The sequence below is a fragment of the Gymnogyps californianus genome, chromosome 1 (assembly GCF_018139145.2).
Source record: "Gymnogyps californianus isolate 813 chromosome 1, ASM1813914v2, whole genome shotgun sequence".
Classification (NCBI taxonomy): Eukaryota; Metazoa; Chordata; class Aves; order Accipitriformes; family Cathartidae; genus Gymnogyps; species Gymnogyps californianus.
The window spans coordinates 28246580-28270123 of NC_059471.1; the positions used below are offsets into that span (position 1 = coordinate 28246580).

General features: G+C 39.2%; 1 protein-coding gene across 5 annotated transcripts; it reads right to left on the reverse strand.

Annotated features, from left to right (window-relative positions):
• Nucleotides 1-1958: 1958 nt before the first annotated feature.
• PROSER1 (proline and serine rich 1) lies at nt 1959-23515 on the reverse strand. Of its 5 annotated transcripts, none has more exons than XM_050894720.1 (13): nt 22933-23515; nt 19715-19780; nt 18914-18982; nt 18363-18457; nt 16379-16472; nt 15756-15866; nt 14954-15037; nt 13917-13995; nt 11505-11600; nt 11339-11383; nt 7283-9044; nt 6468-6615; nt 1959-2288 (listed from the first exon to the last, which is right to left on the reverse strand). In XM_050894720.1, exons 1-13 carry the CDS (start codon nt 22975-22977, stop codon nt 2283-2285), a joined length of 2700 nt encoding a protein of 899 aa, XP_050750677.1. In that variant the 5' UTR covers nt 22978-23515; the 3' UTR covers nt 1959-2282. The 5 variants fall into 5 exon arrangements, 4 of the variants coding, with proteins under 4 accessions (XP_050750677.1, XP_050750661.1, XP_050750670.1 ...); XM_050894704.1 differs by having other exon boundaries at nt 1959-5116; XR_007766265.1 differs by lacking the exon at nt 1959-2288 and adding an exon at nt 6962-7032 and having other exon boundaries at nt 6558-6615.
• Between the last annotated feature and the right edge of the window lie 29 nt (nt 23516-23544).

Sequence of the window (23544 nt, forward strand, 5' to 3'; positions counted from 1 at the left end):
GATGGGTCATTCAAAGCTGACTGCTCCCCAGAGAATCCTTTATCAGCTTCACAGAGCGGAAACTACACCATTGAATGGATGTTTTAAATCACAGCAAAAACCGTAAGCACAAATAGCTTGCAAAACTGGGATTGATGTGCTTATTGCAATACCCTCCCCAAATACGTGACAATATCCATTTGAAGTCATTTGTAGCATTTTCTTCATTATTTGGCTTCTCACGCTGAGCTGTAAGATCAAACCTGTTCAGGGCAGATGCCTACTAGCAGGGCAGCAAGGGTGAACAGTTAGAAGAAAAATGTGCTTCAATTATTTCAGAAGCAAAAACATAATATGCAAAACTACCCCAACAGCTTTTTTTTTTATTTTAGAGCAACTCAGTTTTATTGAAAATAACTTTATTCCAAGCCATTTGAATACCACAATCTACACAGCTGCTTATACCATCAGATAGATGAGCAAAACATATTAAAATCTGACAGAAATAATTGTTCCCTGCTGTTCATTGATAATTCCCTGAGGTGCCTGTAAATATATCCCTTGAAAGGTGACTAAAGCAGATGGTGTTTTTCTTCTATGGTCAGGAACATCGCTGTATTAGTTTCTCCATGCTAACTTCAGCTGCACTTTTATTCCCCGTTTCAAAAATCCGAAGTCAAACGCAGGGCAATCTTAATCCTTTCTCCTTGGGGCTATACAGGGGCATGTGGATAACTCACGTCCATACGGGGGCATGTGGATAACTCACGTCCCAAAGTGCTGTAAAACACTCAGAGAAGAAAATGCATGAGCACTCTGGGGGAAAGCAGTTTACAAGCAGCAAGTTCACTGGTGCTGAACAGCCTGGCGCAGCCCTGTTGTCATAGAGCAGTACCACAAAGAAAGCCAGTTTTGAGTCCAAAGCCACTTTGGCAGGACTTACGGACTTAGAAGAATATTAGATGAACGTGGTTCGGGTCGGTGGCAGTTCAGCTATTTCTGCAGTGTGCTGATGTAGCTAAAGCCTTCAAACTCCCGTCCGGAAAGCAGCACAAAGGCTCAGGTCAGGCACGATGATTCTTAGGTGCTTACCTGTAAGCAGGCCATTCTCCAACAGCTCTCTGCACCAACTGCTACATTTCCAAATGGCACCAGCCCTTTACAAGTTCCCTAAAGTGGCCAGTTGCTCCCACCTATCCCACTGGATGATGATCCAGTTGCAGAGCCTTAATCCTACAGACCAAGCACCCACTTCGAAGTTTGTTAAAACCAGAACGGGAATTCTTACACACAGCCATTTCCAAACAGTGCCAATCCCAAAGGTATCAAAAAAGTCATCAGGCAGTCCTCACATGAGGTTTGCATATAACAAAGTTGTAGGTTTCAGTTTGTCTTTTTCTGACCTTTTTAGGCCCGTAATACTTTCCTTCCCATGCTTTGGCCACTCCCTAAAGATTTCTCAGTCTAGTCCTTTCCTGGCCCCGAATCCTGCCTAGACACTAGCCTATTTGCTTCAGGCTTGTCACTCCTTTCCCCCAGATCAAAATTTAGAAGGCGGCACAGGACATAGAGAAGATTAACAGTACCATCCTATTGCTTGTAGGAACATCCCTATATTGCTCCTCCTCCTCGGGCAAATGGCATCAGCTTTCAATAGCTGAAGATGGGGAGATGACAGGAGGCACCCCTTTGGCTACACTTCACTAGAGCATAAGTAAATATGAGACAGTCAATCAAAGGGATTGCTCCCATCTCAATCCAGAAAGGAAGGCAATTTGCAAGAAAGTAAGAACATTCATACCGTGGCAAGTTTCCTTCCAGGCCCAGCCAAACTCACAATGCTCGCTTGCAAATCAGAGGAAGAAGAGGGCAGAAAATTGCTCTGTTTCTCTCATATTTACTACAGCTGCAATTAAAGCACTTGAAAGAAAGAAATATTGAAACTTGTATTTGCAAACACAATCACAATATGTTCTTAGTTGTTCTGAATAAAGATTTTATTTCAAAGAACATCTCACTACACCTTATCTTTGCAGTCTGTCAACATAGCTGAAACACAGCAGTAATAGGCAACTTGAACAATGAAAAAATCATAGTTAGTCCAGAATTAAGTCATACAGCAACAGCCCTTTCCCCGCACAGGCTCAGTGTAAGATCTGGCATGGTTTGCCTCAGGAGCGGACTTTTCCTTGGCTTTTTAAAAATGGTGCTCAAGTAAGCATGAAAGAGCTCAGGACAAATCACCCCCTTCCGAAATTCTAAGGCTGGGTCACAGGAGTTTGCTGCAATGCAGAACACAGACTTTATTCCTGAAGAGAAAAAAAAAATTAATAAAAAACAATTTGACATCAGGAGAAATATTTAAGAAATTGAAACTTACCTTAGTCCAAACCACTGGAAAGTTCAATTTACAAAATCCTGCTCAATATGATTCGGTAAGAACCAGAGAGACCATTCTAGACAAAAAAACCTTGACAGTTTAATGCTTTTTAGCCTATTTGCTCACTTGTCTAACACTAATGATGAGCTTCTATGTAAAACTACACCAGCTGTGCATGAAATACTCTTTTCTGGGTAAAGGTAAAGTGGCTAGACACCACTTAGCAAGTACGTTGTTTCAGGAGAATAGCATTTAATACAGTGGATATTCACTACTACTCACCTGCTTTCATTTGGAGAAACAGGGCTCCACAGTCTCTTAGGTATCTTTGAGTTGTCTAATGTTCAGACAGAAAAGAACGACAACCCATACCCCATGACCATTCAACAGATGTTTTCAGAAACAGACTACAAACTGCTTACTTTTTGATAGAACACTGCATAACAGCTGATGTCTGGTACTTATTTTTGACTACAAGGTAATGTGAGTTAGCTTAAACTTCGATTGCTTGATGGGGAAACTAGGACTCAAATCAGAGATCAAACTCAGCACCTCAGTAAGGTTACAAAATGCTTACTGACTTTGAACTACTTTACATTCACATCTATGGGACAAAAGCCAATTTGCTCTTGAGAAGATACCTATATTTTTATTTTCTCCTTCTCCAATTGATCTACAAATCCACAAAGAACAAGTCATGAAAAGAATGAGAAGGAAAGTATAATGAAGATGGTAGAGATATCTTCCACAGATTTCTTGAGTCAAGATATAAGGCACTGATTTTAAAAGCAGTTCAGAGTGGAGAATCATTAGAATTCAACAGGTTTTGCAAAATAAAAAAATGTAAAAGTGCACTATGTTTTTATCTTTAGATTTAAAGTAATATTTAAATTTGACTATTAAAATGCAAGACTACCCAATTGCTGACAAAGTATCAAGGACACTATTAAAATTTTTTATCTAAACACTTCATAGGATATTTCTATTGCCACTCTTTAGGAAACCAGTTTTATAATTCAGTATGTAATTATGCATCATAAAGAAACAGCATAAGCAAGATCAAACATTAGGAAGTGTCTTAGTAAAAACAAGTTTATTCATCTGTATTTTAGGCAAATATGTAAATAGTCAGCAAAGCCTTTTTGCCATGACTGTAAACTTTTTATTTAAAAAAACTGTGTTAAAAACCAATACAGGAATTTCAGTTAATGTTCTAAAAAAGTTTGTTCACATCTTGAAAGAAAATACATTAGCAACATCTCCCAGCAGAATTCATCTTTAAAAAAGTAAAACTCTAGGTGCAGAGCTTTTCTACAGTATAGTATCTTCTACGTTTTAATTTAATCACAGGATTGAATATCATTCATCTCTATTGTCTCTAGAACGTGATCAAGAGTTATCTTAAATAGATGATATTCAATGATGTGTTACACATTGCCACAGGTACTAACATTATTAGAAGAGTGCACAACCGAATTTCACTAACAAAGCAAGACCTTTCTATATGCTGCGTCATAACCCTTCCTAATCAATACAGTTAATTTAGCTATATGCCTTTAAAATCATGTACGTTTTCCAAGGAAAAATACTAAAAAATCCATGGTCCAAATTCTGCTCCCACTTATATTCGCAGGATAACATAAGCACCATCAGGTTGTGGTTTATAGCTGAAAAGCATATAGAAAACCAGTGAGTTTATGAGTATAAGGGAGAGAAGAACTTGACCCATGTCTGTAAACATTCACAAAAGTCTGCAGTCAAAAGTGCCGGATAGGCAGCCTATCCGCAGTACAATTATTTCATTCACAGAGAGGTGTGGGGGCAGGAGAATGTTATGGAACATTACTTTAGAAGCAAATGAAAATGCTTTTATATACTTTGGAAAGACATATTCTCAGCTAGCTAAACCATACTCCAGTAAAACTTAATCCACTTCTACCCAAATACAGTACAGCATCATTTCCTAGCTCTCCTCTTCAGATTCAGACAAAGGAGTACTCAATTCAGCAGCAAGCCCATGACAATATCTCAAAGCGTAAGAAAACCCCCACACCCCTCTGATCTAGCCTTCCCTTAACATACTGCTGACGCTAACAGGAGATCCTCACACATACGAAGAAAAGATCCGAAGAACCATAAACTGACCTTGATCTATGCACGCGCAAGAAGTGTGCATCTAGACGAAAGATCGTCTACAGCTTTAAGTATCTAGTTTCAGTCTAGATCTCATTCTATATTAACCACATATACCATACAAAACATAACAGGATAGGTGCTTATACACACTATTAAGTATACTTGTTCTCCCCATTCAGTTTGACAGCCAATTGCTCTATTTACATAAACATCTGTTTGAACGTTCCTGATCCTGTAAGACACCAAACATTCAACTCATAAGCCAAAAGGAGAGTCAAGGATGCTCAGCAATTCACAGGATCAGACCCTGAATCAATTAAATGCAATCACAAATTAGGTTTGACATCTGACACAGCCTCCTGCAATCATTTTACCCTCATGTTTTCCCCCTCTTTCCCCAGTTCAGACCGTGCTCCCACTAATGCGGAGACAGCCTTCAGAGTGAATAGGATCAGGCTCTGTCAAGCAACCACTGCAGTCTTTAAAAATGTCTGGTATTTATTGCCATCCACTCTGGGGCAGACTTGTCTGCAATGAAAATGGTGTTCCTGGTGTTGACGGATAGTTAGCAAAACCTTCAGGCTGAGCTGTATAGTTCTCCAGAGCAGAAGCAGAATGTGCCTTCAAGGAAGAGAAGAAGTTAGGAAACAGCACTGATAAAAACAAAGAAACAAACAAAAATCTAAATCAAGCAAAACTTCAGGCACAATACCAGTCCTACTCAAGCCAAAACATCTGAAGTATGCAAAGAACAGAGATGAGCAATGCACCTCTACGCAGATGTTAAACTGTAGTGCAACTGTTGCTCTGAAATACCAGAGAATGAGGAAAGCAGTTGGATTAAGAGGAAAAATGAAGAAGCGTTAATGACGTTTACTTTCCCGTGGAGTAAGCCACAGCTGATTTGGAAGGCATAGCTTAATCAGGAGCTGTAGTATTTCACTGACTTTGAACTTTCTTTATCTTCATTGCTCAAGTAGCTAAGTGTTAATTTTAGTGATTGGAACTTGCAAACAAGAAAACTGACGTTTCCTCAATGCAATCTGCTTACATAGATTTCTACAGAATAAATGAATTCCTGACCTGCAAAAGCATCACAGCCTAGATTAAGTAATTTGCTTCTTCCGATCTATTTCCCCCGATATTCAAAAGATATCTGACAATATCCCGTATATTGAACAGTACTTAGACACATGCTCCATTTCAAAAACTGATGTGTCACAGAAGAGAGAACACATTAATTCAGGACACTCAACTGCCTCTTTTAGTATTTTGTAGAGAAGGGCAAATTTCCTACCAGAATCCTTAATCTGTACAGAGGGCGTTTTTAACAAAAAGCAAACTAAATATCTAGATACAAACCTGATGATAGTTTCAGTTAACTTACGTAGGTTGATGACTGAAACAAGTTGTTTCAAGGACAAGAGAGATGATGAAACTACACATTACCTAAACCCACCTCAAGCTTATATTACAACAATTGTATTTGTGGGAACTATCAAGAGAAAGGCACAACCACAGCAGACACAAATTCAAGACAATCTGATTGCGTGTGTAGAGAAGGACATAACTCATAACAAAGTGGTTTTCCACAGACATCTTTAAGTATTAAAATGTCAGACTGGAACTGAGCACAAATTTTGCAACCACATGGGCAGCTCATTAGATTTAACACAAACCTAGCAAAAATTTCACTTGCGTGTCTTTTCTTTTTTCTTTCTCTCCTCCTCATTTTACAAAGAGTTTTCAAACAGGGTTTAATCACATTCATAACAGCCAGAAGCATTGTACATTGGCCTTGAGTAAGAAGTTAATATGAGTTGTTCTTTATCATCATCCTTGTAATCAGTTCTCAAACAGGGTAGCAGTTTTCATCATTTACTGACTTAAACTAATCCTAAGAAGTTAACACGCAAGTACACACTCGAACGATTACTGGAAGCAAGACAGTATTAACAAATAGGCACGTTACCTGTAGTAGTGCTGACTGTGCAGCCGCACTATGCTGCAATTCCTGCAAGGAAGATTGTGCGGCACTTTGGGGAAAGCCAGGGATACCAGGGAGAGATAAAAGACCAGGAAAAACTGCATTTCCCGGTGTCTGTAGTCCAGAAGTCAAGCTGAAAGAATGTGAAGATGCGGCTATTATTAGGAACATCTGCACCATGTTTTATCCTATATTTCTCTCTCTATAAGCTTATGTCTATATAAATTAGAAAAGCACCTCTTTTTCTAAACCTCATAAAGGCCAGAATTTCCAAACAGAAGCCCAGTCTCTACCCACCTACAAATTATTCATGCACACACAAACCAAGACTGTCTGGAGCACACCTAAGAAGGGAACTCAGAAACTTTTGTACCTGGTCTGTGCCTACAATTTGCACACAAGAAAAACTTTACAGACAAAAGTTAATGCTGAGTACTTCCTTAAAACATAGGAGCATCTAAGATATTGTCTGCTATTACCTGGATGTGTCAATGGATGCCCACGTGGAATCCATTCTTGTAAAAGCCTAGGAGGTGCCAAGTATCCTCATCTGGGAAATAAGATCACTCAGCACCTCACTGGATTAGACTGTTGTAACGGGGACTACTGAGGACAACCTATTTAGTAACTACTCTATCAGTTTCTAAAGACAGGTGGAAATCAACTGCTGAAATTAACTTTAAAAATTAACTGTAATTACTAACTATGAGTTAAAATAATGTCTACGCCTAAAGTAAAATCAGTGTTTTGCTCAAGAGAAAAAGAAATGGTTCTGACCTCCTTCAGAAACAGAAACATACCCAGCCTGTGCAACAAGTGCAGAGTTGAAGTTTGAGCTAAAGGCCGAGGCAAACCCTGGCAGGACCGGAGCCGGAGATGGGGCTGTGGCAGCTGCCGGCAACGGTGCAACTGCTGCTACTGCAGAAGATGCCTGGAGGCCAGGGAAAGAAGGGAGAGCAGGAGTGACAGAGGGTGTGTTAGAGACAGGAAAACCAGGGAAGGATGGGTTTGATGATCCCAGAGGTCCCTGGGCAACAGAAAAAAGGGAAGGGACGGCACTGGACAAGTTAAGCGAGAAGGGTGGAGCAGAGACTGTTGCTGAGGCGGCGAGTCCTGAGAGTACGGCGGCAGTGGAACTCACATGAGGGGCAGACACGGCTGAAGCGGTTGTAGACGGAGTAGCTAACAAAGACCCTGGGAGAGTGACGGGTGGCGTAAGTGCTGGATTACCAGTAAAAGCAAAGTTACTGGTTAGAGACGTAAAAGGAGGAAGTCCATTGAACACAGGGGCAATAGGAGCAGAGGAGCCATGTGGGGCGAGGGAAATGGAAGCCAGAGAACTGGAATTGTTTAGAGGAGCACTCAAAGAGGAGAGACCTGACAGCGCTGGATTCAGGGAACTGGGTAAACTGACTGGCACTGAAGCTGCTGAGGTGTATGCACGCCCGAGTGCTGACAGCCCTATAGTGCCATGAGAAGGGCCAGCCGAATGAGTAGGACCTTTGAAGGCCGAGAGGGTAGGACTCATGGGTTCTGTTTTGACCAGAACTGGGATACTTGTGGCAGCTGGGGCTGATGACAGCTGCTGATCAGGATTAGTAGGGCTTGTGCCATGCAAGAGGGAGGCTGATGAGCCACAGTTGACTGGCATAATCGATGGCGAAGTGGTTAAAGGTGACTGTGCAGGCAATGTTGGAGGAGTGGAACTAGAATTGGCTACAGATGGGGATGGAAGACCTGGAAAAATGGCCAGGCCGGGTGTGGAGGAACGCTGTGGGGTGGGGGTGGCTGATGGAGTGTAACATTTGTTGACAGAGGAAGTGGGAGGGTCAGAGCTTTGATTAGCAAGAGCAGATAAAGAAGCAAGCTCACTTGTCATAGCAGAAGGTAAAGCAGATGAATTGATTAATGAAGTGTCATTTGATGTCAGAAATCCCTTTAAGACAGACAAAATTGGGTTAGGCAAGCTAAGTGAACCAGGAATGGTAGTGGCGGGAGAATTAACAATTGTAGATGGAACAGGACTAGAAATCCCTTGGGCGTTGGGTGGCAAGGACAAAGGGAGGCCAGCAAAAACTGATGACAATGGAGTGGGATTATTAGCGGAAGCAATTGAAGAGGTTGCAGAAAACGGGAGGCCAGCAAATGGTGCAGTAGCAGATGCGAAAGCTTCGCTAGGTGCAGGTGTGGCACACGGTGTGGAAGAACCTTGCGGAGCTGGCGTAGCAGTGGGTATAGAAGCCAGCCCAGAAAAAACTGCAGGGATAGGGGTAGAGGTTGCACTGTGAACAGATGTGACAGGAACACCAGGCAATGAAAGAGATTTGATGACAGTAGGGGTTGGGGTGGATGGCTGAGATGTATGGATGGAAGAGGAGACCTGTCCTGGGAAAACAGGAAGGACAGGGGTAGACATGTTCATCCCAGAGATGAGTGGAGTTGCAGGTGCTAATGGATGGCTTATTGCCTTGACAGGTGATGGGGTAGGGACTGGAGTAGCAGCAGGTGTTGAAGGATTAGAACCATGAGGAGTAAAGAGCTGATTCGCTTGTGCAGAAAAAGCTGCAAAGAAACAAAACTGGTAAGAATACTTGAAACTGTCAGAAATATTTGAAATCAACACAAACACATTTTATACAGCATTTCAAAATATGATACACAGGCAATAGCTAACATACAATGTCTGTATATAAACAATGAACACTGGAGCCTATGAAAACAAAACAAAAAGGTACGTACAAACACATCACACAAGTTGTACATCATGTAGGCTACCACTCCTCGTTAAAACACTCTGTGACATCTGCTACCTCTTCATGATCTCATGCAAGATAGTTAGATACTCAAATACACTCCGTAAGAATGTCTAAGTGATACAGGTAAACACCCTCCCTCTGGTACCTAACATCTGGCAGTACCCAAACCAGATCTAATATTCCATCGGCATCAGATCACCTGGGCTCCTCTGCATCCACTCTCACTGAAGGTCAGAATTTCCTTCAGAACCAGTTAAGTCAATGTATCATGATTTCAGAGAAGTTTAGTCAACAACTGAAGAAAGCTGATTTCAGGTGCTGGTATTTTTCTTTCCTTCAAAATCAGGTCATTCTCTTCACTGTGTTTCCTTCAGATTTTGATTCTAAGAAGGTACACTTTTACATTCATGTATCACACTACAGTATTAAACTAACATTGGCACTTGACTTTACCAATAAGTCTTTAGTCAGGTGGCTACAATCGAGGTAAGCACCTGCCACTAGGAGTATCAGCTTATATCAACCCTACAAAGCAAGTCAAAGAGACATCAGTCAAGCTGGAGGAAAACAGGCACACACACTGCGAATGGGGATGTGGAGGTTAATGGAAAGAAGCTGCATTTACGAACATTGGCATGTCAAGAGCCTTGATATGCCTCTATCTAGTTTCCTGTGGAATACGAATGTGTTAATAATTCCTCTCAAACAACCCTCATGCTTTATTTTACTTTTAAAATAATCTGTTCAACTGTAAGCAAATCACTGATCCAACCAGGCAAGCTCATCACCCATAACTCTGTAACAGCTTAGATTTCTCTCTTGCCCAAATTCTACATACACACACACAAACTCAAAACTGGAACCCTTAAAAACTTGAACCTAAGTTGATATGACAAACTCCTGTTGTATGTATTTTGAGACTATAAAACTAGCAAGTTTGCAAACAAACTACTTCTGTTTTACATATTCTTTTCCAAAAACCTAGACCCAGACCCAGATTGCTCAGCTCTGGATTCTGTTCTTTCCTCATCCTGTTTCCAAGCTGAAGACTCTCCTAAAGATAACAGTTGTTAATCCTGACAGCCAAGATAATCATCAGAGAAATACAGCTGCAATAGAACCCAGAGCTGTTACTGAATTTCTCCTCCTAAGAGTTTATTCCTTACACTGTATTCATTTAGCTGTATAAACTACCTTGTAAATACATGCACACTTAAAGGGGTATATATGAATAAAGTGATTCTTTGAAACAGCAGCATTTCTGTAGAACCATCCCTGGGCATAGAGAAGAAAAGACAAAACATAACTTTTTCTTTCCCCTAGAAATATTCACAGGAGCTAAACTTATCATGGTCATTTTATCTATTTTGGGTATGTGTTAACATGCCTGACTCAATAGTCAGTAGATTCTCAGTTTCTATTTGTCAAACCTAACAAAGTACTGTCAAAGCCTTTGTATAAGTAGTTCATAATGGGATTTATTATTATGATTTGTACTAAGTATACAAAGCGTACAAAGTACCACACAAATAGAGACAAAAAAAATAAAATGCACAACTCTTCTGCAAAAAGAAGTGGATTTTAAAGGGTAAGACAAAAGTGCAGGTAGACATAGTTGGATGTAACAGTCTGGGATAAGACATTCTACATATGGATTTCAACAAACTATAAACAAAGAATATCTCTCTCCTGTATTCCTAGCTTCCCACTGCAATTAATATATGAAATTAAAATGTGAATGAGTTTTCAAATAGATGTCCAGAGTTTTAACAACTGCAAAGATATTACTGAAGTGTTTCAGTGCACTACATTGCAAAGCAGATTTTGATTTAGTTTTTTACGTGATTTCTCACATATGCTGAAGAATATAAGACTTTAATGAGCTAACACAAAAGGCCGAATTTTAATGTTTCGATGCTTCTAAGTGCCAAATGCCTGAAATGATTTTTTTTCTCAACTCTCAAGGGATCCTATTCCAACACTAGTTAAATACTTAGAGGCTTATGAAAATCCCACTAAACAAATAAGTTGTTTACATTTTCTGAACAAATAACAAACATACAATCAAAACAAAAATCCCCCTGTGGATTTGCAATTTACCTTGATTTTGGGAAGGTTTTGCCTGGCTGGAAAGGTCCTCATTTTCTAAACAGAGAACAACAGCTTGTTATTTAAAAGCAAATGAAACTCCAGCAGTGAATGATCCATTCACAACAATGAATTAGAAAAAATACCATCCACATTTTTAAAGGTATGCATGCTTTACCTGATACCACTTGATTAGGAGTGTATGGGGGAGGAGCTGGTAAGCCTGGAGCTATGACGTTAGCCATTGGAACTAAGCCAGCATTGTTGTAAGCACCTAAAAGAACAAACGCAATACACATCTCAGCTGTCAGAAGAACCCATATCTAAATGAACCAGTAAGTGTCTTTTCCTTTAAAAGAACACTTTCAAGATTGTAAGACATTCCTTCACCAAAAAGCCAGACCAGTTATTCATCCAGGCTGGATGCTGGCTTTTGCCAATGTCTGCCTGAATGACATGCATTACGATCCAAATTTTAGTAAGGGCAGTTCTCTTGAAAGAGCTGGAAAAAGTCAGGTTTCAACTGCTTTCAGTTCCATTTTGCCTGAAAAACTCAAAGGGGAGGAGTGATTCAGAGTGTCTGCAGCATCATTTGTTCTTCTCTTTTTGTATTCCTAACTTAAAGGCTGTTGCAACTCTTCCTTTAGCATTAAAGCCTTGACAAACAAAAGAGCCAAACATATACATCAGTGACCATGACCAGTCCTCCAACACTAGTCATAAAATTCAGAGAAAAATGTCCCATCTCAAATACTTAGTCTATCATTCTTCAATATTTCTTTAAATGTTAAGAAATTCAAGTGGGTTAGCAAATTATTTTAATATAAAATACTTATTGCACTTGACATATTGAAAAATACCTTTTTTCCTCTCTTACTCTGTGGAGCAACTCAAACTGTTGTATTGCTGTGGTATACAGTTCTGATGAAGAACATCAGAATTTAAATCACAGGAACATAAATACACTTCACAGTGGTCCTGAATGAATATTTGAAGAGCATAAGAACTTACGCTTCATGTGAAAAGGTAGCACTTGAACCAATGCAGTGATTTGTCACACACAACTCCTTTCTGATTTCACACTTTCATAATAGTTCTACCTAATGTTAAGATTTCTTGCATGACAACTCTTGGCTGAAAATCAGAAAAGTAACTAACAACCATGGCGTCACCCAGGAAGGAAATGTTAAACCAATACATAAAAGAGGCAGAAAACAAAACATCATTCTGACCATTGCTTGAAAACAATCACATTCAATAGTTTCAGGTGAGCATCTGCAATCTCATTAAACACGTTTTTTATATATATAAACACGTCATCAGTTATGAGTTCCATTGTCACAAGAGTTTTTTTGAAAACCATGTTGCAGCCTAATAAGGCCCTGAAACCTCAAAAGCTGTTTCATATCCTAAAATGTACTAATACTTACATCCAGTCACAGGCCAAATTTTGTGCCCTAACTTACTTTGAATAGGATTTATTTAATATAAATTTGAGCTAGTCTGGAAGCTTCCTGTACACTTTCTGGGGAGCATGTCATTTCTAGGGCACAAATCACCAGACTTACTTTAGCCACTAGTAGTGCCCATTTTTCTGAACCAACTATAAAGAGACTTGCAGACATCAAGTTGGTTAGATGACTCACCCTTCAACATGCATGCTAAGAGCTCTACCAGACTTTCTTATCAAATACCTTAAAAACTCCCTGAAATCCCTAACATCAGTGAAAAGCAAGCTTCCTAACCAGAGCACTCCTTGTTTTGCAGTACAGAATTGCAAGATTAGGAAGAGCTTTCAGCTGCTGCTCAAAAAGACCAGAGTCTGACTACTGAAGTACTCCAACCTCTTCTTCCAAAGAAATGGCAATTGCCTTGCTCCCTTCCAAAAATGTCTGGAATCAAACAACTGATGCAGCAGAGCAAAGAGAGAGGAGTTTATGAAGAAAGACTCAATCTTACCTAAGGCACAAGGCTAGAAATAGTCAGACCAAACACAAGAAAAGGCAATCACTATGTCCCTTCTGAGACTGAAGTCTACATGCCTAAACCTTTCTTTTAGGAAACTGTTTTCTCTCCATTGTGATGGAGAGGAAGTAAAGCTGAAGACAACTGAGAAACAGATTACCCCCTCCACTGAGAAACAGATTACCATCCTTCAGCAAGTTCCTACATATTTCCACCCAATTCAGGGCTGAGCCTGACCATATCCTAAGTTTGGTATAACAGCAACAAGTCAACAGACTTGTCAAGCCAAAGCCCAAATCTTGGTCAAACATTACAACAAAGACACAGCCCTAGTCTGGTCTAACACGCACAATGCCTCCCATAAATGAAGTATTTTGTCATCAGAACAGGATTGTGAATTTTCCTTATGATGTGGATGTTGGAAAAAGAAGTCAATATATTCCTCTTTTTATCAACTCTGCAGGCATGACAGGAAGAGGTAGAAATCAGTACCCAGAGCATGCTTGGGGAGCACAAGCCAATTTCAGATATGATCACGGTCAGAGAAACTGACACTTGACACTTATTACTTAAAAGGCAAATGGATGAAACAATAGCATCAAGCTAAAACACATAGAAGCCTTACTTGGTGCAATAGTTGCATGTGGCCGACATGGTGGGATGGGGTATGGAACTGGTTTGTGTGGATTGTAGGTTGATGGAGCCTACATAAACAAAAAACAAACGGAAGAAGCAATAGTGAAAGCATTACCTAATGTTTCTCAGACAAAAAGCTAACATTCAGATACTACTACAGAGAGCTGTTCTTCACTGGAAAAATATTTGATATCAAATTTCTTCATAATATCCATACTGACTGCAAATATTTCACTCTTTCTGAAAAGAATGAAACAAACACCACTAGTATACCTTTAGATTTTAATATAATACTGAACACAGGTGGGAAAGGGAACTCCTTGTGCCTTGTAGTCTTCACACTCTGCAGTCTTGGACTGACTTCTTATTTTAAAGATTTAGCACATTTAAAACTAACAAATACTTATGAAGGTACCTGTCCCTTTAAAATAATACAGGTTAGTGGGAAACATCTCATAATAAAAGTGAAAATAAAACATTTGGACAATACTTCAAAGTAGTATCAGGTTCATTGAAAGTTTGTCCCACATGCTTAAAAATTTTGAAATACAGATCAGCTGTGCTGTTAAGAAACAAGAACCTCCTTCTAAGGCACTGCTGTAATTCAAGTTTCCAAGATGCAGGCATTTTTTTATGTTTGTGTGAGAAACCCTCAGAGATTGTAATAAAAAATTGTATGTATTTGTATCTAAAACTTCCACTAGCTCACGATGGACTACTAAAAATGCTTTTAGTTTTCTCTTCTGCTACTGTAATGTAAATTATGCCTTCAAATGCACACACATTGTATCCACTAGAGAATCCTATTCCCCCCCCCCCAATATAAACTACAGCTTCTTTTCAAGTTAAATAAAAAAATACTAGGTCATATTATCTTCATTATAGAAGTTTAGCTTTGTTTAAATTGCTGCTCTACAGTCTTCTTGCAACATAACAGCATTTTATATCAAAGCCTCATTGAATTGGCTGGTGGTTGGATTTTTTTTTTCTTAAAGTTTCATTTATTTATTAATTTATTAGACATACTGGTTTGGATGGTCCAAGTATACGGGCTGCTATTCCCTTTCCTTCATTAGTACATTCTTCTGTGTCCTTTTTGATAGGGGTTCCCTGAAACAAAATAAAATTAAACTATTAAGTATTAATTTAGAAGTAAATCTTGCTATAGAATTTCTGCCATATTTGATTTTTTTTCTAAACTACATTTGAGTTTTTGAATATTCTGAAAGTGGTACTTAACCATGTTCATCAGGAAAAAGAAACTGTGTTCTAGGCTTGTAAAATGATACATAAGAGCATTCCAGTAGCTCGGTTTATAACACTGAGCTTTTGTACAGAGATGCATATTAAACAGTCCATGTTTCTGACATAAGCAGAATTCTGCACTTTGACTTGTGGACATGATAACTTACATTTTGCAGTCCCTTAAGTGTTCACAGGAAATACTTAACATGGTTGGTCAAGAACTACACTAAGATTAGCAGCAGTACTGTACTGACCATATTAGGTCATCTTATCAACCTACCAGTAAGGCTTTTTACACCTCTCTGGATTCTGCCAAATATTGCTGGAGTTTACAATGTTTTCCTTATATGAACAATGTCTTATTTATGCAGTAATCTTTACTTGAAGCAACATAGAAAGACTGGGCAAATAAAAATAATGCAAGTTCACTATAAATGTGTAATGCGGTAATAAAAAAAAAACAAACACTATTGCTTTTGATTCAACTCCTCCTTCCATGCATACGAATACTGGTTTTGGTTATACTATAATCAATCCTAAATCAAGGATGCTGTGAAAAGCAAAAGCACAGAATCATGCTTACTGGGAAAATTCCATTTATGCGGCTTGGTTTGCCCTTGGGATAAGGGTTGCCAGGAATCATGCCACAGGATGATATCATAGCATGAGGAGCCTTACAACCCGTTTTTGAAGCCTGCAAAATAATCAAGAAAGGACATTATTTGCTATCAAATTCAATGCTTTAAAGAAATGAATTACTATTTCATGACATTTAGACTGCATGAACCAACCTACATGGAACAATTCAAAGCTTTGTCTCAAATCTTCTTCCCAAATAGTCCAAATAGTGTGAGGTTCTGCCAATGTCCCCTTTGTTTTGAGTAACTCTACTTGGACCACCTCTGCTTCTACTGAACTTGGGGTTAAGCACTTGGTGTTCTCTAAAACAAATGCAGCCTGTTTCCTTCAACATTGGTCGCAATTCTGTGCCCCTTTTTCCATATGATCCTAACGCCTGACAGAAACTTCCCCTTTTTTTGCACATGTATTACATAGCTCTTATCTTTTTGCAGCTGCTTCTTTCAGCTTGTCTTCCACCAGTAGTTCCCAGCAGACTTCATGGTAAGTCCTGACCCCACAATGACCATAAGGATGGAAACAATACTGTATTTGACAGAATAAAGGATACTAGAGTATCTTGACTACCTGTTCAAGAATTCTTCTGCATCTTTTCTTCTCTGACATATTAATTCTGAACAGATCTTCAATAAGGCGATAATTCTGAGCATCAACAATGTTGCTATAAATAAAGACATTGACAGACGGTTACTGCCATTCCATACACTTATCAGAAATAATGCACTACTGAAAAGTGATCAACACTTATTGAGCCACTATCCAACAGTACATTAAAAAAACCATCATTAGTTCAGATCATAATATTACTATTATTATTAAAGTAAAAACCTTGGGCTTAAATATGGACTTCATACTTGTAAGTGAAGCATGGTATCAGAATTAAATATCTACGGAGTATTAGAATTAAATATCAATACGGAACAATGGACAACGACGGCTAAACTTTATGGCAAAAAGACCTATGTTGACAAAATGAATTTTGCATCACAACAGTTAGAAAGCTTTAATTGCTACTAGCACACAATTCCCAGCACAGCAGAAAACCAGCAGCTACTCAGTTTGCCACTGTTTCTTGCTAGACTGGTAGAGAAAAAAATGTTCATCTTATTTACTCCAGAATGAAAAAGATGAAACTCCTGGCAATTCTGTCCATGTTCTGCAGAGCTAGTGAAACCCCTCACACAGTTCTATAAAGTACCCTTCCTTTCTCCTTGCTCCTCTCCCAAAAATAACACTAGACACACCACTAACAAAATATGCAAGTACAAGGAGCCTAATGCCTGATTCTACCTGCCTTTCTCAAAACCCTGACCACAGCACCTTTACTGCTGTCAAACATTACCTGCCCTATCCAAACTACTGGAAACACAATACAGCCCGAAAAAGGACTTCTCAAAGGAGGATATTAGAAGAAATGGAATCAGCAGAATGTTGAACAAAGACATGAAAAACACCTCAAAGAACGGTATTGAAATGTGAATGAACTTTCAGCTTTGTTCTCTAGTTTTGATTAGCAAAGTAAGTATTACATAGATTTGGGTTAGGATTTCTATATCATGACTCCCTTATTATGCTCTTGCACTGCAAAAATTCAACAGCTAAAGAAGTTACCACGCTTTCCCCCCACACCAGCTGAACTGTAGCAACTGAAGAGTCTATAAGCCCCAATCTCATTTCAAGAAGCAAAACAGGTTAGTTTAATGTGACACTGAACCTCCTTTAGGCTACCCTGTTTTGTTTTGGTCTGAAAGAGACCAGGAGCATTCATACAGCTTCTTAAAGCTCAACTCCAAAAGCAAGATCATGTCTATATCCTCAATCTTAATTGTTTTATGGATATTTATATAATGAATTTATATGGCTCAAAATGTTCAAGCTGGCTGTACTGTACAGGATTCATATGCAAGGCAGACATACTTCATGCAAAAAACCCCCAACCCAAAACGGAACAACACTTCATATAACAAATCCCCTAAACCAGGCAGAAGAGTTCCAATATAAACATATGTAAAAGGCAGACCCTTTGAAGCAGCTGTGTTCAGTAAAAAAACCCAACTTTCTGTGTAAACATACATTTAGAACATCTATAAGTCTTTTATAGACATTACACCTGTACATCAAATGCATCAATTTAAGAGATGTATTTACTTAACTCATTTTTACATATATAATATTTAGAGGGCTTTTCAAATGCAAAAGGATCAATTCCCAGAATACTCAGGTCTCAAGCCTTTCACATTTCAGTGAGCAGAAATAAGCTTAAGGCCCTCTTCATTCTCTACAAGATTTGAATATCACTGTAAAAATATTGGCAAAGTGGCAGTTTTCCAGCAGGCAGAAGCCCACATAGCAGCATGCTCAAGACTCAGATGAACTACAGAATTTTGCACATCTACTTCGAATTCTCCTTTTTACAGCCCCATCAATAATGGATATGTGCTTTATCTTAACTGGCCACAGTGTTTCCTTCTAGAAGTATCTTAAGTTTTATATACCGAAACATTAGTAAAAACAATACAACTTAAGGAAATATAACATGAGAGATACTTACGAAGCTAAGATTTCAAGGGCAATAAGTTTATCTTTACTGAATGTGAAGCAGTTGAGAATATTAACCATTTTTGACGCCGGAACTGCCACTATTTTCTGACAAGTAAGCAAGAAAGAAAAAAGTTTATACAAAATAAGATACTACAATTATTTTAGACCCAAAATGCTACTCAGTAGCAGCTTCATATCATGTATTTCAGTAAACGTTTAATATTCTCTTTCTCCTACTGGTAAGGAGACTCTATGTGCTAAATGCTGAACAAGGAACTGCAAAAAGCACTGGCCAAAAGCAGAGAAATTAGGAAAGTTAACAAGGGCTAGGTCTGTTCTTGTGATATACACGAAAGTAAAAGATACTTTAGTCAGAAAAGATACCCTGATTGAAAGTATGACATTTTGTATTTTGATACCATTGAAAAAGAAAGAGATGAAGAGGAAACTTTGAAGATTAAAGGGTAGACCGACCCATCAATTGCAAAAGTAGACATCACAAAACTAAAATAAGATTAAGAGGGCAAACTTACTCTACAAGATTATGCCGCAAGAACTTACATGTTGTAAAGCCTTTATTGCCTTGAGCTGTGGTTCAGCCCAGGAAAAGTATCTCAGCAACTCAACAACCTGCAACAGAAAGGCCTTCAATTAATCTTTTATATATATCAAAAAATTATGCTAACAGCATCAATATGTTCTTTCCATTTTTGGAGTATAGTGGTATACTGCTAAAAAACATGTGTCTGTCTGTGATGTTTGATTACATCAGTGCCTACCAGCATCTAATGTTCTTTTTATTTCTAAGTAGACACCTAAAAATTCTATGTTATGAGATGAAGTTTTTCTATGGAAATATTTAAAATAGACACTTACTCCTCTCTGTATAATTGCATAGATACACAACAATTGCCACAGTATTAGAATAAAAAAATTAAGTCTTCCTGAAAAAGCTTATAAACATTCAGTATCTCAAACAGCATATTCACCAAACATACACAAAAAAAAAAACCAGAAGAAAAAGAAACAGAAAAAAATCTACATAGTATCAAAATAAGTTGGATACTTATTACTACATGCCAGCTTAGAAAATACATGCAAAACAATCCTGAATTCCATGATAAATTTCTCCAATTTCCCCCACACAACAAGAACGAAAATGTAATGATTTTGATAACAAAACAATTTGGAACTATTTTTAACAGTTTAATCCTCACATAATAATGAGGAATTAAATCTCAGTTAATAAATAAAAAAGCTAATATGATCAGCCTCAGTACGACTGGAGACACTGTCTTTCTGTATTACTGAATACACAAGACCAATAGCTCCCATTAAACCCATGACACTGTTGACTTTTACCTGTTCACTAGAAAAGTATCCATGAACATATTCAATAGCTTTTAATTTGTACTCAGTCAATACAGCCTAGAAGATATTAAAAAAAAAGACGCATAATTAGTCCCTCAAAAATTATAATTATAGCACAATCATCTGCTAGGCTAACCTATTAATCTAAAAAAAATCTGACCTTACAAAGTGACATTTGCATCAATTACACTGCAATATTTCTAAGTAACATTATACTCCTTAGATAATTGAGAGAACAATGAAAAGCAGAGATGTAATTTAATTCTTGTTAAAAAAAATCACTCATTTTTTTATTTACTTCATTTTGCCTTTTTTTTTGTTGTTTAAAACTGTACTGAGAGAACATAATCATCACTCTTCCTTTTGCCTCGAAGGTTTACATCAAGTTTACGTTAAACAAGATAATACAGTTGATTATTCATACAATCTCTTTGTATGTTCCCTGTAAAATAATTAGCAAAGCATCTTACTTCAGTGAATTTATGAAGAGACTGGATAACACGTCTGTACAGACAGAATTAAGTATACAAGAAAGCTTGCTCCAGAGGTTGATGTTGTCTTATCATACCTTCTCACAGTTCAAACTTTAATATGCAATCATACAAAACAAAGGAAACAGAGTAATTTAATGCAGTATTGGCCACTACTTTTGACTTAGTGGCAAGACAGTTCTGTTGATAACCACGTGGGCTATCTAATAGCCAGGGCTTCCTCCCTCTCCTCATACCCAGCTCACTGATACAGGTACAAGATGTAAAGATGACAGGTAACAGCTGAATTCCTGCCCCAAACTGGTGCAAACACCTTTCTTCCCCAGTCTCCAAGGCCCCCATCTATTGCTAGCTCTCATGCTTATTCTCAATCACCTCCAGCTTCACCCACACATCCATTTCTATCTTCTTCCCAACAGCCCTAAAACCTACCCGTTCCTTCTTTTTTTGTCCTTGTCCCTACACACAGACAGACATGAAGTTCTCCATCACTGCAACCTGACTGTGAGTAGCACAGGTGTACAGAAACCCACTTGCATACTGTTTGAGGCAACCCCCTTCCTTTCTGTACCTCATTAAGAGACCAACACTACCAGACACGCTGAAGTCACAGGGGAAAAAGAACTTCTCTCTTCATGCTCATTTTTTATTCTCTCCCTTCCTTCTCTTCACATATTTTGGAAAAAAAGCCTGGTATGTCATATAGCAACTTCTTTACCAAAACAAATGTCACTCTTCCTCCTTAAATCAACTGAATGGCTTTATAAGAACACAAACAGAAAGCACTGCTATGTATATTTACGGGGGGGGGGGGGGACCCACCCAAAAAATGAAACTTTATTTTGTTAATAATCATAAATATATATGGAGAAAGATAGAACTAAGCTACACATTAGGACATTTAAATAATTGTTCCTGCTTATTGTAGGACTGAAAACAGAACACACCAACACAACTGACTTGTGAATCCCATAACAAAGAAGGTTCTACCACAGAGCTAGAAATGAAGTTTAAACAAAGACCTAGCAACAAAGACACAAAATAAGCATTTGGAAAATGAATGTTACACTGGAACAGCACAGCTATTATCAACGCAGAACAGCACTGATCCTTAGATCAACAGTAGGTTAGGTTTACAGGAATACAGGCAGATAGCATACAGGAAATGTAATTGCCTAAAATCACATGTCAAAACCCTTTTGTTTGAAGTCTTTAGTAATCACAGAGCGTATTCTGAAGGGCCGCACTGCAGTAGTAATATTTGAAACACTACTTCCCACCATCAATTCTCAGAAAAAGTATTCATGTTCAAGTTGTTCCTTGACTTTTTCCCCCAGATTTTCCATAAAAATTCTTAGGTTGGGAGGGAAGTCCACACCCTGAAATATCTTAGGCTGCTACATTTTTAGCTGGTTACACAGCATGGAACATACTTGTTTTATAAAGGAGAATTTATGACCATAACCTTATGCAAAAATGCTAGCAAGTGCAGTTGTGATAACAAAGACTCATCCCTGGGGCTTTTGCACACGGCGGTTTATACCTCAATATGTTCCAAATGATAATACAACAACTGCAGCCATCACTGCAGCTCATGCTGAAGAGAAGCTGAACTGAAACTCAACTGTAGCACCCAAGTCCAAATAAAGGAAATGACCTCTCCTAGACAACCCATCATAACAAAAAACACCTATTACAAAAATGCTAAGGATTCCTTTTCTGTCATAAGGCAATCTTATCTGAAACAAGCCCTTCATTTTCACACCAAGACAGCTTTAGCAGGATATATAACTGTTCTACTGTGACAGTAAAATCACCTCTGCTTAACTACAGCAAAATACGTCATCCCAGGTTTGTACTTCCCACGCAAGACAGGAACCATTAATCTCAGAGGTTCTAATGTTTTCTATCTCCTTTTCCACTTCCAGCATTTGGGGAACTGTCCCAACCACTAACCTCTAGCTTTCCTGTTAAAAGCAGACCTCTGTGCAGAAAGAAACGAAAGACCTGCCAGACAGCAGGAAGCCTAAGTCTGTATCTCTGCTTCCCACAACTAGGAGGTATTTTGCTCAGTGAGTTTTTACCAGGAGATGCACAAGCACAGTTCAGAGCACGCATCAAAACCCAGGATTTCACATCCTGGAGGAAGGTGTGCACGCACTCCTGAGCTGTGGGAGATGTGGCTTTGAACAAGGACAGCAGAGTGCAGCTTTGAAATCAGCCCTCTGATGTCATATTTGTGTGTTGGATCTCCTAAACCGTCATATAAAAGCCCCCATCTCCGGTCAGGCCAAGCAAACGCAGCCCCTCTCCCCAAATAAGAGATACTTGGCTATTTTGCCTTTTCCTCATCTTCCTTGACAGTGAAAATACCGTGATAAACTTATTCAAGTGCTTATGTCAAATGAGCGCTCTTCAAGCACATGTTGTTAGCTCAGTGGTAGCAGTCTGGACATTCAATCTCAGTTTTCTGAGAAAATACAAACACCTCAAAGAGAGCAAGCATGTCACAGCAGCTTTACACTGTTATAGCTGACATACAAAAACTAGGACACACCAGCAACACAGAATTACAGTTTTTCACACTGAGGTGAAATTTAGTCTTTATTGAATCTTGAAGTGATTATTAAAGAACACAAAACACCTAACCTGGTGTGTTCATCAAGAAGAATATTCTACCATCAAATGGTTAAACTAACATGCAAAACGAGAAGTTACCTTTCTAATTTCATCCAGCACGGTTTCAAATGATTTCTTATCCATCTTTATTAGTTCATTCAATGCAGATACTTAAACATGGAAGAAGAAAAAAATAATTTAAAAAAAAAAAAAATCAGGCCAAAGACTTAGTCTTTAAGCATACAGAAAAAAAATTTAGGGGGAAAAAAAAAAAAAAGGGCAGTAGGTCAAGAAAGGCAGCCTGGGATCTTCTCAGCCCCTGGGAATTTAGCGCTGACGCCTTTGCAATGCTGGACACAGCGCAAGAGACAAAGGCGGACCGCCGGCTGCGGCTCGCCGCCTCGGAGGAGACCCGCGCCCGCTCACTGCGCGTTCCGAGCCTGTTCTCGCCGGCGAAGGCGGAGGAAGGGCACGGGGCAGAGAGGCCGAGGCAGCAGCAGGAAGGGGGGCGGCAGCCGCGGCCCCCCGGAACGGCCGCGCAACGACCCCGCAGCGCCGCTCCCCTCAACACGCGGCACCGAGGCCCGGCCGGCCCGCGCCCGCCTGCGGGGCGCCCCCGCACCCCATAGCTCGCTGCGCCGCCACCCTTTGATCCCGGCGATCAGAGGCCGAGGCGCTTCCGAGCGGCCGCCGGGGAACGCGGGGCAGCGG